Source organism: Pollachius pollachius (genome assembly GCF_949987615.1).
Source record: "Pollachius pollachius genome assembly, chromosome: 15".
Lineage (NCBI taxonomy): Eukaryota > Metazoa > Chordata > Actinopteri > Gadiformes > Gadidae > Pollachius > Pollachius pollachius.
In genome coordinates this window covers 19,134,745-19,152,809 of record NC_136948.1, presented here as the reverse complement: position 1 = coordinate 19,152,809, position 18,065 = coordinate 19,134,745, and the positions used below count along the sequence as shown (strand labels likewise).

General features: G+C 45.8%; 1 protein-coding gene across 1 annotated transcript in view; it reads left to right on the top strand.

Annotated features, from left to right (window-relative positions):
• Positions 1-18,065, top strand: part of syne3 (spectrin repeat containing, nuclear envelope family member 3) — a 47,281-nt gene that overhangs the window by 23,549 nt on the left and 5,667 nt on the right. The window contains 9 exon segments of the mRNA XM_079752181.1: positions 1,373-1,555; positions 2,096-2,239; positions 3,751-3,885; positions 8,223-8,384; positions 11,384-11,556; positions 12,448-13,300; positions 14,079-14,240; positions 16,012-16,278; positions 16,829-16,879. Coding sequence (XP_079608307.1) covers positions 1,373-1,555; positions 2,096-2,239; positions 3,751-3,885; positions 8,223-8,384; positions 11,384-11,556; positions 12,448-13,300; positions 14,079-14,240; positions 16,012-16,278; positions 16,829-16,879 — 2,130 coding nt within the window.

The window sequence follows — 18,065 nt, the reverse complement described above, 5'->3', positions numbered from 1 at the left end:
GTGTGTGTGTGTGCGCGCACGCAACACCCTTCCGATGGATGGCTATATTCCAACACCTGACCTTTGGTCCAATGCTTTGCTGGGCGCACATGTATTGACCGCTTTACTGCTAGGTGGAGATCCTTTTAGCTAGAGCTTGGCGAGGACCAGAACCCAGTCCAATTGTACCGTTGTAATCAGCAAAGAGATGGATGAAACCACACCACCATCAGGTTGGAAGGCAACAGGCAAAAGTTTAATTCAGCAAACTCCATCTTTCTCTTTTGAGCATAGAATAGTGTCCAATATGTTATATTTAATCACTTTGAATTGAATTGCTCGGAATCTGAGACACACACACACACACACACACACACACACACACACACACACACACACACACACACACACACACACACACACACACACACACACACACACACACACACACAACTGGTGCGTCAACCAGCCACTACAACAAATTACCCCCAACAAAGATCCTTTTGACTTGATGTTAGGAGCTTTCATAACTGATCATCTATTACATGGACTGCCTTTTCCCATTAATTACATTACAAATATGTGTAATGGTACCCACATACAAAATCATGCAAATCAAATACAATAATGTGATTCTCTCACTCCTTTGCCTCTCCATAACCTCTTGCTTTTTAATGAGACATCCCATTGAGCACTCTGAATTTGGCATGTGGTCTTTTTTTTGTTACTTCCTGTTGATGGCTTACTTTCCGTCTTCCTACTCTGCAAACACATTGACACAGGAGATGATAAAGGGAGTGTTACATCCTTTCTGCAACGCGCTAGAATCAAGCAAGTCAACCAAAGAGATAAAGTAAGTGTCAGGTGGGGCAGCCCGCTCATGTGGGCTAATGAACCCAAATCCTCACAAAGCAATATTGATGATGGTTCCAGCCCATACTCCCTGCTTTGTTCATTTAGGGCAGCATACATCCTCTATCCAAGTCTCTCTCCCTGTCTTTGTTTCTGTTACTGACCCTGTCTCTGTTTGTGTGTCTCTCTGTCTCTGTCTCTCTGTCTGTATCTCTCTTTGTCTGTCTCGGTCTGTCTGTCCATCTGTCTCTGATTCGGATTCAAAGGGTTGCCAAGGCATAAGAAGTAAAGTAAGATGCAACATAAGATTCAAACTAATAATGGTGAAAGTCTCTCTTCCTCTCTCTCTTTTCTCTCTGTCTCTCTCTTTCTCGCTCTCTGTCTCTCTCTCTCTGTCTGTCTCTCTCTGTCTCTGTCTCTCTCTCTGTCTCTCTCTTTGGCTCTCTCTCTCTCTCTCTCTCTCTCTCTGTCTCTCTCTTTGTCTCTCTCTCGCTCTCTGTCTCTGTCTCTCTCTCTCTCTGTCTCTGTCTCTGTCTCTCAGCGTCTCCTGAAGCAAAGTGTCCAGCTGCAGGAGCGTCTTGACCTGCTGCAGGGCAGGGCTGACCTGCTGGCCCCGTTGTTCGGGCCCCAGCGCGCAGAGGGCCTAGGGGCCGAACTGAGTGCCGCCGCAAACAGTCGGGCGCTGCTCCACACACAGCTCCTGGAGAGGAAGACGCAGGTTCAGGTAAGAAAGAGGGGGGGGGGGGGGAGTTTGGGGAAGGTCTGAACGGCCGCCGATTTGTGTCGCCAATTACTTCCCGCGGCTCGGGGATTTGCTCTGCGGCGCCGCTGAGGTCGCCACACTCAACGGTTTCAAATAACGCCACGTGGTGCGCCGCGGGCCATGACAACAATCTCAGCCGTCCAGTCGGGGCCACAAACAGCAACAAACATCAAAAACAAACTGCACAAAAAATGACTCCCTCACCACACTGAACTCATATCGACGGTCAATCTTTGTTGACGTCCAACCCCCCAGTGTGTCTTCTCTTCGGCCGGATTTCAGAATCCATGTCTGAAACGCTTCATAGACTGTTGGGTATTGAAAAACCCAACTATTTAACATGCTGTTGCTTGCTAAATAGTTTTCTGTCATTCGGGGGAGTGTAAGGTGTCCCGTTTCTTAATGTGGTTTGACTTTGCTACCATGGAAATCTACAAAAAGTCATTGGTGGTTATCAAAGAGTATGGTGTTTTTCAGCTCCTGTGTGTTGTCCTCTCTCAGGCCGTGCTGTCCAGGACAGAGCAGTTTGGCGCTGCCCATGAGGTGATCCGCTGCACGCTGAGCGAGCTCCAGGAGAGGCTGGCTGTGGCCGTTGTCCTCCAGCCAGACGTCCCCTCCAAGGAGAGCAAGGCCCAGCAGCTCGGGGTGAGGGCTTCCTCTGGGGTTTTCTGTTGATTTAGATCCTCATAATCAGATAGGTAGCCTTCCTGGGGTTAAGACAACACAAAGATGCAGGATTGAAGGCCAAACAAACACAAAAACAGTGACAAAGCAAACACAAAAAAAAGCAAACCCAGTCCTCACCAGAATGGGGGGTTGTGTCTGTGTTCACTATGACCATGTTTTTCAACAATAGTAAGATAATTCATAACCTTTTGACCAACGCTATCCTTGCACATTTGTACTCCTGGTGCCACAAATGCCTGCATCTGTCTGTTGTGTGTTTTTGTTTTGTTGCACAGCAGACCCCATCAGTGTCGATTATAGTGTTTGATGGGTTGAGAAATCTCAAAATAGAATTGAGCTGAGGATGAAATGGCTGGTGGACACTCAAACACTGAAGCCATAACAATTTACAAAGATAGAAACTTGCAAGGGACAACTGAAACGCAGAGAGGGGCGGGTTGTGTGTGTGTAGCATAGCAACGTGCAAGACTTGTGGTCACCTCGAATGTGGCTTTGTCAATACGTGTGTGTGTGTGTTTGAGAGAGATAGATGTCAACCCTTTTCGCTGTCTGTTTTCTTAACCTCAAGTTGACCACATCGATCATCACTGCACAGATCCTTTTATTATGGTTTTAACTTCAGCGACGATAATCAAATGGTCAGGTACCATTCTCCTTGTTAATGAACCCTGGTGAGGGGGCCGCCTCAGCATGGTTCATTAAAGCACTATGATATCGTATAATAATGGATAGTTGCTACATCGCAATAAGCCCTCCTCACAGCGGCGTCATCGTAGCACAAACAGGTGTCGCTGCTGAGATTAATAACAGCTGTGGTCCTTTCATGCGCCATCGCACGGTTGGTAGAAGGAGCCAGTGAAGATAAGCTTAAACATTTATACATAGATGCCGCGTTGCGTGCTCAGACCCCTCGCTACGTTAACGCCGGCCCTATACGACCCAAAGGCCTAACGCGGCCTCCATGTATATACACTGCAGTTCAAAAGTCTGGGGTCCCTTAGAAATGTCCTTGTTTTTTTCAATGAAGATTAATTAATCAGAAATACAGTCGAGACATTGTTAATTTTGTGACTATTCAAGCTGGAAACGGCTGATTTTTTTATGGAATATCTGCATAGGTACACAGAGGCCCATTTCGAGCAACCATCACTCCTATGTGCTGATGGTACATTGTTGAGCTCATTGTGTTAAAAGGCAAATTGATGATTAGAAAACCCTTGTGCAATTGAGTTAGCACAGCTAAAAACTGTTAATAAAGGTGTGTTTTCATGGAAAACATAAAATTGTCTTGGTGACCCCGAACTTTTGAACGGTACTGTGTATGTCTATCAAGATAAGTCAACTTGCTGTGCCGCGGTACATAAACGTAGCAGACCCATGATTAGTGGATGGCACCTCGGTGGAAAGGGTCAACGGACAGACGGGTGGTAAGGTAGCTTATTGTGCTTTATGTGGGTCGGCTTCCTCAGGTGATCCTGAAGGACCTGGAGGACTGCGAGGCCCACATCATGGCGTTGGAGAACCTAGTCTCCTCTAGTGCCACCAACAGGAACCAGTTTGACAAACTCTCTGCTGAATGGAAATCCCTCTACAAGGCAGTACAGGTGAGACCGTGGTAGAGATACAGACCTTCAGATGAGTTGAGGCCAATGATGACTCTTTTCATTGGATTCTTCATGCAATCTCGAGTTGATGTGATCACAACTAGAGAGGTTAGGAATGGAGATGTGATTCATGTGAATGCCTCAGATTCTATCGCTACTTACGATTTACAATTGAGTCACTTTCATCCAAAGCTATTTAGTGATTTTCAGATGCATGCATGCCATTAAAGTGTAATTCCGGCGAAAATTGAACCCAGGGTCTTTGTTTTGGCATTAAAACCCATTAAATAAGCCCTCCAGATACCTTTTTCATTGAAAATCGAGTATTAGAGTTTGCCCGACGCAATGTTTGGCGTCAATGTTATTGGCTTGGGGCATAGAGTTTTGCTTCCAAATCGGCATTTTTGAACCACTCATATTGCTAAAGATAGCACCAAACCTCTGCAGTAGCATGACTAGGGTCCCTACACATAAACAAAGCACCAACAAATTAGTTTGCAAACCCGGAGTTTATTTAAAAAGACAGTTTAACAAGCATTACCGGTAGGTCCGTGTTTACAGGAAGTCCACACAAGTCGATTACCGAATGCGCCAGAATTCAGTTCAAGGAGGAAAGTTTTGGAATTTATAATTTATATAATTTATATTTATAAATAATATGTAGCAAGTGTTGAATTAAAGGACTTGCATATCTAAGTTACAGTTACAAAATATTTGTTCGCTACAATCAAGCATGGCACACGTGATTGATGCATAGAGTGAAGGACAGCTCAAGCACCGGAGAAGACGACCCATCTACAGCTTGAAGTTAAGACATAGAGATGTTTCGTGTTTGTGTTTTGTCCGGCTGCGGAAAATAATGGAAAGTTACACCCCAGAAACTTTCCATAGACTTCCATCGTGGTAAGATGACCGATCTCTGGTAGACCAGTGGCTTATTGTTTTGAATATGGACATTGAGACGTCAATCGAGATGCTGATGCAGAAGGATCACCGTGTCTGCAGTACTCATTTCGATAAGGACGACATCATCATTCTTAAATGAGCTGCTGACCAAAAGAACCTAAAGAAAGTGTCATTGAAGAAAAATGCTATTCCACGAGTGCAGCAAGTGGCTACGGACAGACATGAGGTAAAGGTGTTTGCTTATTTGTCGTGTTATATATGATTGTATTTGTTCACCATTGGTGGGGGGGAGGATGCATCACGAAACAAAGTTATAAGTCCTAGAAGCCCTAACTTTATTCAAGAATGTGAAAGATGATCTTGTGAGTTGTCCAGGTGGGCTTACCTCGATTTATTGTGTATAAGGAGTTGTTGTGAGAATTTTCGGACCACGTCAATCGTTTTCTGTGTTAACCGTGTAGAATAAAGAGTCATCCAAATGTTTACCAATTGTTGTCATATATTTGTGTACGACCCCCCTTTTTTTGACACCTTGAGGAGCTTCAATCGATAGATTACCATTTGGTTAACCAAATGCTTTAGTAGTACTGGGGGGCAATGCTGCCCTACAATGGCGATAAGAACTCCTGGCTTTACCCAATGCATTGGACTTCTCCTTGTGACGTTTGTTTTATTGTTTGTTGTTGCTCAAATATATGACTGCAATTGTTAAACGTTTGGATGACTCTTTATAACTCTTTTTATCTAAATATATATATTTTTTGTAACTTTCCATTTTTTTCCCGCAGCCAGGCAAAACACAAACACAAAACATCTCTCTGTCTTGACTTCAAGCTGTAGATGGGTCGTCTTCTCTGGTGCTTGAGCTGTCCTTCACTCTATGCGTCAATCACGTGTGCAGTGCGTCTTCTGTTAACAACGTGCCATGCTTGATTGTAGCGAACAAATATTTTGTACCTGTAACCTACATATGCAAGTCCTTTAGTTTACGTGTCAACACTTGCTATATATTATTTAGAAATATAAATTATATTAATTATAAATTCCAAAACGTTCCTCCTTGAACTGAACTCCGGCGCATTCGACTTGTGTGGACTTCCTATAAACACGGACCTACCGGTAATGCTTGTTAAACTGTCTTTTTAAATAAACTCTGGGTTTGCAAACTAAGTTGTTGGTGCTTCATTTTATGTGTAGGGACCCTAGTCATGCTACTGCAGAGGTTTGGTGCTTTTTTAAGCAATATTAGTGGTTCAAAAATGCCGATTTGGAAGCAAAACTCTATGCCCCAAGCCAATAATATGGACGCCAAACATTGCGCCGGCCAAACTGTAGTACTCGATTTTCAATGAAAAAAGTATCTGGAGGGCTTATTTGATGGGTTTTCATGCCAAAACAAGGACCCTGGGTTCAATTTTTGCCAGAATAACACTTTAAGGAGCAGGTAAGTGGTTCGGGCATCTTGCTCAAACTAGTCTCCCATCGTCTTTGAACCCAGAACCTTTTAAGCTGGGAGTCGCCCTGCACTCATCACTAGACTATCCTGCAGAGGGCACCTTTGAAAATAGCCAAAAGTGGCATAATCCTCTGCCTTCAGCTTCCTCCTATCTTCGGGAAAAATCCACCACCTATAACACATTTTGTGCTGTGGTTAGCCAGCAAAACAAGTGCACAATCCTCCCCTTGTTTTTGAGCATGATTGCTTCTCAAGTGTGAGTGGAATCTGGCCGTTGTGTTGGAGCAACTTCAAGGAATCTAAGTGATGGTGATCTCCATGAGATCTTGATAGCATTTATTTCTTCTTATATGCTCAAACTACGCTCGGAGGTCACATGACGACTTGACCATTGGGAGGCATGTGGGGCGGCAATAGTTCCGGAGAAAGAGCGGGTTGACATGTAACCGGAAGGTGGCTAGTTTGATCCCTGGCTCCAATTCGAGCGTTGAGGTGTCCCTGAGCATGACACCTAACCCTAACTGCTCCTGACGAGCTTGCTGTCGCCTTGCAGGGTTGACTTCGCCATTGGTGTGTGAACCTGTTTATGAATAGTTCTAAGTTGCTCAGGACCAAAGCGTCTGCTTAGTGCCCTGAATGTAAACATGCTATGCAAAACATGATGATCAGAGGGAATTCACCATGTTTTTCAAGCAATGGAAAAAAACCTCCCTCCTAATCAGGGCATTTAGTGCCATTCATTCCCAGACCATCGGCACTTTCACAGAAATTATTCCAAAGAAATGTGAGTTGGGTAATGACATGCAGGCAGAGTAGGCCAACATGTGCCAGAATCCTGATCACTTCTTTTAAGTCTTCAAAGCTTGGCATCATCTAATCTTTTCGATTTTAGCGTCTTATTTACTCAGATGAATGCCAAATTCAAACATTGGGTCAATAGTTTCGTTTGGGTAATGTTTATTACATTATATGAACAAATGTTCATGGTGGATGGAGATCAAAACGTCCAAAACAGGGAGATGCTGCATTATGAAGCAGTACTAATGTGAAGGATTTCACTATTCAGGATACTGTTCGTTTGCTTCATCTAAAAAAAGACCCCTGCTTACCCTGAAGTGTAAATAATAGATTAGGGTAATAACAATGGCCTGGCCAGAGACAAGTAAACAGTACGTGCCACCATGCTCAACATTAACTTATCAGTGATGCTCTCTAACTATCTTTCTAAGAATTTTGAGCATTCTGTACCTATTCAGAGTAATTCTATACTGCATTCCAATGCAAATATCCTATTTTCTCTCTTTTTAAAACATATAATTTAGATACATGCAATACCGTTAGTTGACTAGTTTTTGCAAAACCAAAATTATGTTTTTTTTAGCTATACGAAAAGGACAGAATACGTTTTTTGATCATGTGGTGATTGCATACTTTGACTTGAGTGACCTATTCTACTACCAGAGTACAGTTTTCAGAGTACTTTTCATCCACCATCCCCCCAATCGAGGTGTGATTGCGGTCCTCACTAGTCAGAATCTATACTTCAGAAAGTCAGACCCCTCGGCCGTCATTGTTTGGTGGAAGAGTAGCAACGCACTCCTCGGAGTTTGCCTTAAAGCTGCACTCTTTTTCACTCCGCCATGCATTCAAACCTTTTTGAAATGATGTGGTTTGTGTAGTATTAACATGAGAAATAATTATAATAATAATAAAAATAAAAAACATCCACCGCTTTGAGGAGATTTTGAAAGGAAGACACTCTGTTTCTCTTTTCATCACCAAACACCCACTTTATTCTGGAGTAGACTCCCAATTTTGAATCATCCTGAACAGAAACGGTTTGGCCGCAGTGACAAAAACTATTCAGAACAAAAGTCATGCCGGCAGCGGCATAAATGATAATGAAGGAGGCAAAAGTTCCATCGGGCAGAAGTTTTAAGCAAGGTTCTCTTTGTTCTTTTCCTTCCTATCCCAGGTGAGAGTGGGCGAGAGTAAGCACAGAATCGAGGAGCACCAGGGCTTCCACTACAACATGCTGAGCGTGAATGAGTGGCTAGAGTCCATGAGGCAGAAGCTGGAATCTTTCCGCGGGCCCACGGGACACTGGAGCGTGGAGCAACGGAAGCACGAAGCCGAGGTGCGTTTGTGTGTGCAGGCGTTTGGTTTGCATGTGTGATGAACAGTTTGCAAGTGGTATTTACTTGCCAAGATAAAAGCTTCACCATTAAAAACATGTTGGTGAGTGGATTTCCTGATGTTATTTCAGCACCATGGTCCGAATCGAAATTGAATTCAACCAACAAATTTTCCCCAGTGCCGGGGAAGGTTTGAAAGACTCAAACCAAGTCGGGTTTGAAAGCCTGGCAGCTAAGTGTGTTTGTGTGTTTGTGTGTTGTGTGTGTGTGTGTGTGTGTGTGTGTGTGTGTGTGTGTGTGTGTGTGTGTGTGTGTGTGTGTGTGTGTGTGTTGCGGTGGCTTTATGTTGACAATGTGGTGAGAAGCCATCAAGGTCCGCCCCGTGGCAGGTCTCAAGACTGTGTGTGACACCATGGGATTGACCTAATAATAGAACTGGAGATGTATACACCAATCGGACACCTCTGGGCCTTCCTCATCCAATTAAATGTCTCGGTGCCCGAGGAGAGGTATAAAATGGGCAGGCCAAAGTATGCTCGGAGGAGATAGAAAGCAGAGGCACAGAGCTCCCAGCAAAAGGACTTGATTAATACTCTGTTGTCATGGTGCAATGCAGAACCACGGTGCTGGACTATGGTTTTTTAATTGAGGCGAAGAAAAGGGCATCCCAAAAAAATGGCTCATTTGGAGTTATTAGTGGCCTTGGGGTACTTTTTATTTTCATGCTCCAGTTTTTCATGCGCTCTGTGTGCCCCGTGAGACCGCGCTGATCTTGTGAGTCCACGTTTCAGTCCCTCGCTAACGACCAGTCTTGCTCCCATGGAAACCACCGCTTTCCAAACCCAACATGTTCACGGCTCTGTGCTGGGTCATGGCTAGGGGGAGGGTCGTTAGTTCATAACCACATTGGGCCCGGGCAGAGAATGATCTGCCCATATGGGCGTGGCCTTACGGCAGGCCACATTTAGCTTTGTTAACCAAGTGACACTCTCGCTCTCTCTCTGCTCTGACACCATACGGTCGTGAGTGCACCTCCTCTGAGAAGAGCGTTCAGTGTGAATTCAGTGCAACAAATGTCAACGCGAGAACCCAGGTCGGTCTCACGAGGCGAGCCGCGCTGCTCGCCAGGCTGCTCGCCAGGCTGCTTTCGATTCATACTCCAAAATAAATTTGCTCATAGCTTAAACATTGGCCATAATGTTTTGTTCTTTAAGGAAACCAGAAGGTCCTCGGCACCAGAGATGATCACAGCCTCTGTTGACCCCCGCCCCCCCCAAGCCCTCCATCCCTTCCCCACTTCTCTTTTACCTTCCATGACATGAATTTGAAAGTATGATTACAGAGGAGTGTTTCTTTTTATAATGACCCCGGCTCTTTAACATGCAAACCCGGTTGCTTTGTCTCCTCTTCCTCAGCACGTTGGCTTGAAAAAATAGGCAGGAGACTCAGAGGTGTGTGTGTGTGTGTGTGTGTGTGTGTGTGTGTGTGTGTGTGTGTGTGTGTGTGTGTGTGTGTGTGTGTGTGTGTGTGTGTGAGAGAGGGCACGAGAGAGAGAGAAAATAGGGAAATGTGTTGGCCTGGCAACACCAAGCAACATAAATTTAGTCCTTGCTATGTCCTGGACTTTTAGTCTCCTTTCATTTCACTTAAAATGCAATGTCATCGGTGGAGCTTTACTTTTCATTCTGTGTATTTATTTGGATGTGTTTGCGCTCTACAGTATTAATTCGTTTTCCACTTCAATATTCTGCCTGTTTTTAAAATGGCGCCGCCGGTTATGAAGCCTAAATGAAATGACTTGTGCCTGAAGGTTGGAGGGGGACTTACTAATTGCCAAAGACAAATGCAAAATTTAGGGAAAGAAAGTAGACGGAGCTGAAAGTATCATCAGGTTTGAAAGCCGCCGTGGACTTTTCTTTTTCTGACAGCAATTAATTAACCCATGTTACACATGTTAAATTGTAGCAAATGTGATCATGGCTGACTGGACTTAAAGTCGCGATAGATTAAGTTTGCCTGGTCCTTTTTAATAGAGCTCACTTCCTCTTCTCACCCTTCATTAAGAGGATCCCAGTGGATTCTGTGTCATCACAAGTTTTTTTCCAGACCCTTTCAACAAGAATGTGCGTGTTGGCACTTGAGAAAGGAGGGCTGAAATGACACAGTGCATTCGATTAGTTCCATGATTAATCACTTGTTTGATGAATTGTATTATATATGTATTTTATTATATATATATATTTTGTGGTCTGTTAATTGCTTTACTCATTTGTCAAGAAATAGTTTTAAAAAGCCAAGGATGTGCGGCTTATAGCTTCAGATATGCAAATATTCAGTTTTGCATTTCAATTTCAGCTCATTAAAACGTAATAATGTTCTTGGCTGCTTGTCAAAGCAAGCCCATTTATGACATCACTTTAGACTCTGTCAACTTGCGATGGCATTTTGCGTTGCTTAAGAAATACTAAAAACGATGGCATGAATTGGTTGATGGGTAAAAAAAAGATACTAAAGATAATAAATGAACCAACAATGAAATGCGTGTGAAGTTATCGCCACGTGTTGAGCGCTCAGTGATTCCACCGTTTTCCTGTGGCTTTGAGCGCTGAAGCCCAGCCTTGCCTTGAAGCTGCCCCAGGCACAGCAGGCCGTTCAGATTGTTCCACCTTGACGCAGTTTACAGTGTTTTATACATTAAAAAAAAGAGTTGAACTCGCGGCTGTTGTCCGGGTTTATTCTTTAAAAGTTATTTTTTTGTTGCATTTTTATGGTTAATGATAGTGTACGATGGACAGGAAGGTATTGGAGATAGAGGGGGGGACCACGGAATCGGACCCTAGTCGCTGTGATCAGGACTGGGCCCTAATGCTCCGCGCTCTCCGCGGTGAGCCCCTAGGGCGCCCCTTCTGGGTATATTCTCAACGACGCCATTAAACGCGCTGACCCATCAAGCCGCCGCCCTGCAGTGGATGACCGGCCTGTTGTCGACGTGTCGTCTCAGAGGGCCCTCGGAGAGTTCCCGGAGAAGGAGCTGCAGCTGCACCAGACGGAGGCCCGGGGCCACAAGGTGCTGATCCACACCTCGGAGGTGGGCCAGGCGGCCATACGGCGGGACCTGAAGGCCCTGCGGGAGACCTGGATGGCCCTGTACGACCTGAGCCTCAACCTCAACAGGTACGGGTGGGGACACGGGGGGGGGGGAGAGCCCACCGACCAGAATGGACCACCCTGGGAACCTGGTTGTTGTAATCACTGGGGCTCATCGGATTGGCAATTTATTGTCATGGGCCATAAAGTGACTTCAATTGATGAAGTCATTTCTATTAGAATGGACCGTTGCAGAAATGTTTGTAGTTCCTGAGATATGACAATGGGAAACACAATTGTGAACCTTTTTATGCTTCTGTCCAGTCAAACATATTACACAGATAACGCAGGGTACTAAATAATGTCACCTTATCTGAAAGCCCCAAATGAGCAGGACTCTCAAAACAGCTCCATGGTACCACTCGTCATAAGTAATGGAACACTTTTTGTGCCATGTTAGAAAATAAGATGAACACAGCAACAAATATATACACTGAATTTAATGTTTCAATTGAATACAATTTTAATTAATGATATAGTAAATCTTTAAATTGGTTTAAAAACTTTTTTCTATATAATAGATGATTGGATCTGACTTCATATGTATCATATTTATAGATTCATTTTTCTTATTTTATTAGGCTATTAAATTAAGTTAAATGCACTTCAAATGCTTGAAGTGCATTTAACATTTAATTAAGTTTCCAGACCAATTAAACAATATACTCAGTAAGTTTAAACATTTATGGAAGCAGTTTAAACATTTATTCAATTAAATTAAACCAATTTAAACATACATTAAAATAAATTTAAATCTTTGATGCTGGGTTTAACTTTTCTCAGTGGGCACAAATGGCGTTCCATAGGAAGTGAACTGGTGCAATAAGAATGTTATGACTGTGTTCTTCTGTTTGTGTGTGTGTGTGTGTGTGTGTGTGTGTGTGTGTTTGTGTATGCGCGCGTCCCTACCTCCCACAGGCTTCTGGACAGCTCCACAGAAGAGCTCAACTCTGACGCGTGGAGCGATGACGGTCAAGCGGACGAGCACCAGAGGGCAGCTTCCACCATGGCGCTCCCAGCAGGAGGGCAGTACACCCTGGCCCTGTCTGGAGCCTCCAGCAGGGAGGGCTCGGACCACGACGCCCCCCGGCAGAGCCACGGCCCCTGGGCAGGGCAGACCCTATCCTCCGCTGGGCAGAGGACTCCCCCGGGGGTGGAGGACGCGGGAGTAGGCCTGGGAGCCGGCGTCCTTAACCTCGGTTTGGGGGCTCAGAGGCTGGACGCGGAGGGTGACCTGGCCCTGTCGGCCGGCCTGGACGGCCCCTACAGGCAGAGCACGCCCGTGGTTGACCCGGAGGACGAGGTCGGAGACGGCGCCGCCATCAGAGCTGGTTTCTGTCCGGGCTGGGCCGGCGACCGTGCGGAGGGGCGCTCCAGAGACCTCGTGGACGGCAGTCGGAGCCCGGGGAAGCCTCTGGTCACGGGGGCGTCCGTGGTGGCTGGCGCCGTGGGCCTCGCCCCCGGCCTCACCACCGACTGGACGGGCGGTGATCGGCCGCCCAGCGTCTCGGCGGCTTACAGAAGAGGACAAGGGAGCGGGGCCAGCAGCCACCTGGGCGCGGCCGGGGGCGGGGTGCCGGAGGGCAGGAGGAGCCCAGGGCCGGCGTCGGCAGAGGGTCTGGGCCAGAGGGGAGGGGCCTTCAAGCCGTTCCAAAGGGCCGCCGCCCATCTGCATCCCTCAGCCCCCACGCAGAGCAGCAGCAGACCCCAGGGGTCGGCCGCCGCCGCCGCCGCCGCATCGTATCTGTGGCAGTCTGATGAAAGCGTGACGGTATGATAAACCTCACGTTGTAATGCTTCATCTCAGCCAGATCCCTGTTCACGTTGCATCATGGTAGGGGGGAGACGGTTTGAAGATGTTCAATCGCGGTCAATAGCTACAAGGCAGGGGCTAAGATTAGCTACAAAGTGAATTGGATTAGTAGCGGCGTGAAGGAGTGGGATTAGATGTGGTGAAGTTTTGGATTGGAATCAGTCATTCTTTCTTTAGGTATTAAACGGCGATCAATTACACTGCTTAACTAGTTCATCTCTGGACTTAAGAAAATGCGAAGACACAATTCCTCATATTTAGATCTGTTATCTTCTTATTTTGGTTGTTATCTTAAATGATCTCCTACAGAATTTCGGCTTTGGATTTATTTACCTTTGGCGTAGTCGAGAAAGTTCTCAATCTCTCAGCGATCTTTTGCAACCACATTACTTCTCGTGAGTTTGCTGCCATCCGAAGGTGCAACCATTATCTCCCATGTGACATTGTACGATTTAACAATTGATATTGATTTAATTTACCCATATAACTCTTTACACAGAAAGTGAATTAATAAAGTCAGTTGGAATTATGTTTATGTTTTCAATCCTGAAATATGGCATTAAGGAAGTTAAAGTAATAGAATTCTTATCTCATCCACGCTGATCCATAAACAAGTTAACGGCACCGTTGGTCCACCATCTAAACTTATCGATGTGTTTACTGTGTTGCAGTAAACACAAAATAAGCTCTCGGTGTTATCACGCCCTGATGTCTCAGAGTTGTGTTTCTTCTCCAGGCGAGTGGCGGGCAGGGCCTGAGTCCAGCGGAGTACGAGTCCAAGAGGAGGGAGTTTGAAGCCTGGCTCCTGGTGCAGAACCAAAGGCTCTCTGAGCTGCTCAGCACCCAGGGGGCCGTACTGGGCCCCAAAGAACCCAAGATCAGACGGGACGAGCTGCAGGTGAGGGCTGCACATTCTGTCTCCCTTTCTGAAATGTTAATAAGCTGAAGTGCATGTATTTGGGATTCTATATTATGTAAAATGTTTATTGAATAAAGTATAGCCGTGTAGACTTTACTTTACGACTGCAGAGCCCTTATTCATAGTTATAGTCTGAAAAGGCTTCATAAACACATTATAGGACAGTCCCTATCCCTCAGTCCTCTTAACGACCAGGAAAACCCTACGCAAAACACCGCCCCCCACCCCACCCCAACACCACAGCAAAGAACCCTAACCTTCAAAAGGATTTGGCCTGTTTGCCAAAACCTCAGTTTGATTATTGAACTTTTGATATGTAGAGATTTAAATTATTTAACTGACCGCCTCTGGTGGTGTACGGGCGTTCTAAAACCGGGCAGTTGGTGTAACATTGACATCCATTATATTCCAATCAAGCCTTTTGCATCTCCCATAGCTGTGTCTTTATTTTTTATCCAACACTACAAAGCGATTACAAACTGCCTTGGCTCCAATAGTGCCAACAAACGAGCCAATCCCCAACTTCAGATTCTGTGTGTACCCACCACTTTGCATGCCCACAAACATACTATTTATGAGCACTTACTAAACACCCAGCCGGGGCAGTTCACATGGGCCTACTTGTGTTGGACAATACAGAGACACATCCATTTGAACACTCGTTTGGAGTACAATGGATTTCAAGGGCTCGCAAACTGCCCAATTACAGAGTGCGCTCACTCTGTGAGAGGGTCATTTAAGAGTACAAGCGTACCGTTATACAAAATAAAGTTCACATTAATAAGTCCTATAACAAGTACACACACTTTGAACATTACTGAAAAGGTCTGCATGTTAATCATGAATTCACCGGTACTGAAATGCTGATCATAAGGTAACATAAGGACAAGTTTCAATTTTGGTTGATCAAAAAGACAATTAAACATTTCAGGAAGGAGATTATCTGGATTATGGATTACTTCCTAAATCATTCTGTAATGAGTCTATTTTGGTTGTTCTGACGAACAGCTGAAGACCACACATGAAGCATCTGTTGGTTTTGTGCGCGTGGTAATGTGGCTTTACCATGCTACTGGGACCTCCTCGATGCCAATAATAATAACACTCAGTAATGATAATTCATGTTATTACAATTATAAGGGATTTAACGTTTTTGATGCTAGACGCCTGTCTGTCAGCCATAACTTTGTAACTGAAGTGGCCAATGCTCCTCATTAGATAGACTGATAAATATTTAGTCCATACCCCCAGTTATGAGACTAACAGACCCTTTTTTACAGAGGTGCATTAGTAGGTCAAACCAGGGTGTCCCTCGTGACTCTAACTGTGGATCGGTTCCTTTTATGTTCAGCTTAGCTCAGGAGGTAGAGCAGGTTGACTTGTAACCATAAGGTTGCTAGTTCAATCCCGGGCTCCTCCTAGCTGAGTGTCGAGGTGTCCCTGAGCGAGACACCTCACCCTGACTGCTCCTGACCAGCTGGCTGCCGCCGTTCTTGGTGGACTCCGCCATCGGTGTGTGAATGTGTGTATGAACTGTCGCTTTGGATAAAAGCGTCAGCAAAATGAGCTAAATGTAAATGTAAATATTCCAGGGCACAGGTAGTAGACCACGCTGGTGTAGATCCGTCTACTACCCCTGGTGTATGCAAGGGGCAGCCCATAATGAGTGTTAAGAGTGATACTTTGTCCATGGTTTGTTGAAAGCGGAACCCATTTGATTCTGCTTATGACCTGCTCCATCTCCCCCCAGGCTCTGAGGGACGGCGTGGGTTGGGGCCAGGAGCTTTTCCAGCTTCTCATACAGGACAGCCACAGAGCTGGCCTCGGGGCCGGGGCCAGGGCCCAGGCCTGGGTTACGGCCCAGACCGGGGACGGGGACGGCGGGCTGGATGGGCCTGAGCTGATGGAGGACAGTGGTCTGGAGGACAGTGGTCTGGAGGACCTGCGCTACCGCTGGATGCTTTACAAGTCCAAGCTGAAGGAGGTGGGGGACCTGGGGCCCCGGCTCACCGTCAAGGTGAGGGAGAGGGGCTGATGTTATGCACTGAGGAAGGGAAAGCCGTGTGGGAAAGTCCACCTTTGTGAAAGCAGGGAAACTGCAAGAGAAACATCTTTATTTCCAATGTATAACGGAGCCCTTTTTATTTAAAGAAAATGGGATCTATCAATACTCAGGATGGGGAAAAAAATATGGGATCTATCAATACTATAAAACGTCAGATATGTTTGTATTGGGACAGGTCCCTTTGTGTTTTCTGCACTGTTTAGTTTTCGCCAGAAGAGGGTGCTATTACATCAGTGTCAAAGGTTAGCAGATGTATTTTAGAAGTTTCAAAGAATTCCTTGGAATGACAAAACTTAAGTGCATCTTATCACTTGTTATATGACTTATATTTTACGATATTTTAGCCTATACTGATATTAAAATGCTGAACTGCTCATTTTGTTACATTTCTTCTCTTATTGAAAGTTTATTAAGCAGACGGTAACAAATTGTTTGTTTGTGTGTGTGCACACGCAACGTAGCAAAGTATGGCCTGTTCTCACCCTTCATTGATACTTTCTAGGGGGTGCGGGCCACTAAGGAGGTGCCTGTCAAAGCCAAGAGGATTCTAAAGGTACACACACACACACACACACACACACACACAGACACACAGGCACACACACACACACACACACACACACACACACACAGGCACACACACACACACACATACATACACAGGTACACACACACACGGGCGGACAGGGACACACAGGCGCACACAGGGTCAGGGACACACACAAACACACACGGACGGACAGGTACACACACGGACGGACAGGGACACACACACACACACACACACACACACAGGCAGGGAGGGGCATAGTTCAGGGGTCGACTTCATACCCATTAGAGAGTCCCCCGTTGGGTTGCAATCAGCTTCCCTAAACACCTGACTGGGGATCCAGGCGACCTGCCCTCTTGTCCCCCGGCCCTCCCTGCCAGTACCCCTACCTCCACCACCATGGACCAGCCAAGACAGGCACCCCGGTCTACCCTGACCCAGACGCCTCCCAGGGCCCCACCCCCTATTCTTCCAGCCACTCCATTCAGCATCCCAGGGTTGGTGAGGGTAGTTAGGAATGCCAAAGCACCATGGCCCCCTCCCCAGTCCCGGGAGCCCCGTTCTCAGAGGCTCCTCCCCCTCGAGCCCTCCTGGGAAAGGACTCTCTAGTAATGCAAAAAGTCCACCCATTTACATTGTGCCCTATAACAGTGGTGATTTTTTAATTTGTTGTTGTTTTTGTTGATACAGCCGGACAGAGCGGATTGTAATACTCTGTCCTGCTTTACTACTTTAGCCAAATTACTTTAGAAAAGTAAACATGGTACTTTAGAAAAGTACCCCGTTAACAAGGGGGCCAATGAGACTGTCCCTGTAGTGGTAGATATGCACATACACTTGAGTTTCTCCCAAAATAAGGCCATTGTGCAATTGAGTGAGTTTGTGTTTTCATTAATTCTAGCCTTTTTAGAATAGTCTTCAGAGTAATTAGTTTCCGTTGGAAGCAGCACGAGCTGTAAATAAACCAGGTCTTCAACATGACGAGCCCATCGTCTGATGTCGGGGTGCTGGTGCTGGGGGCTGCCTCTTAAACCCACACTGCAACACCTTCCATTGGACCCTGGTTTGCATGGCAACCTTAGAGGGCATAGCCTCTAATAAAACGCTGCATGGTGAGACAAGGCACACTTGTCCCTCCCCCAGTCTCAGAATAACAACATGTACTTATAATAATGCACGCATGCAATGT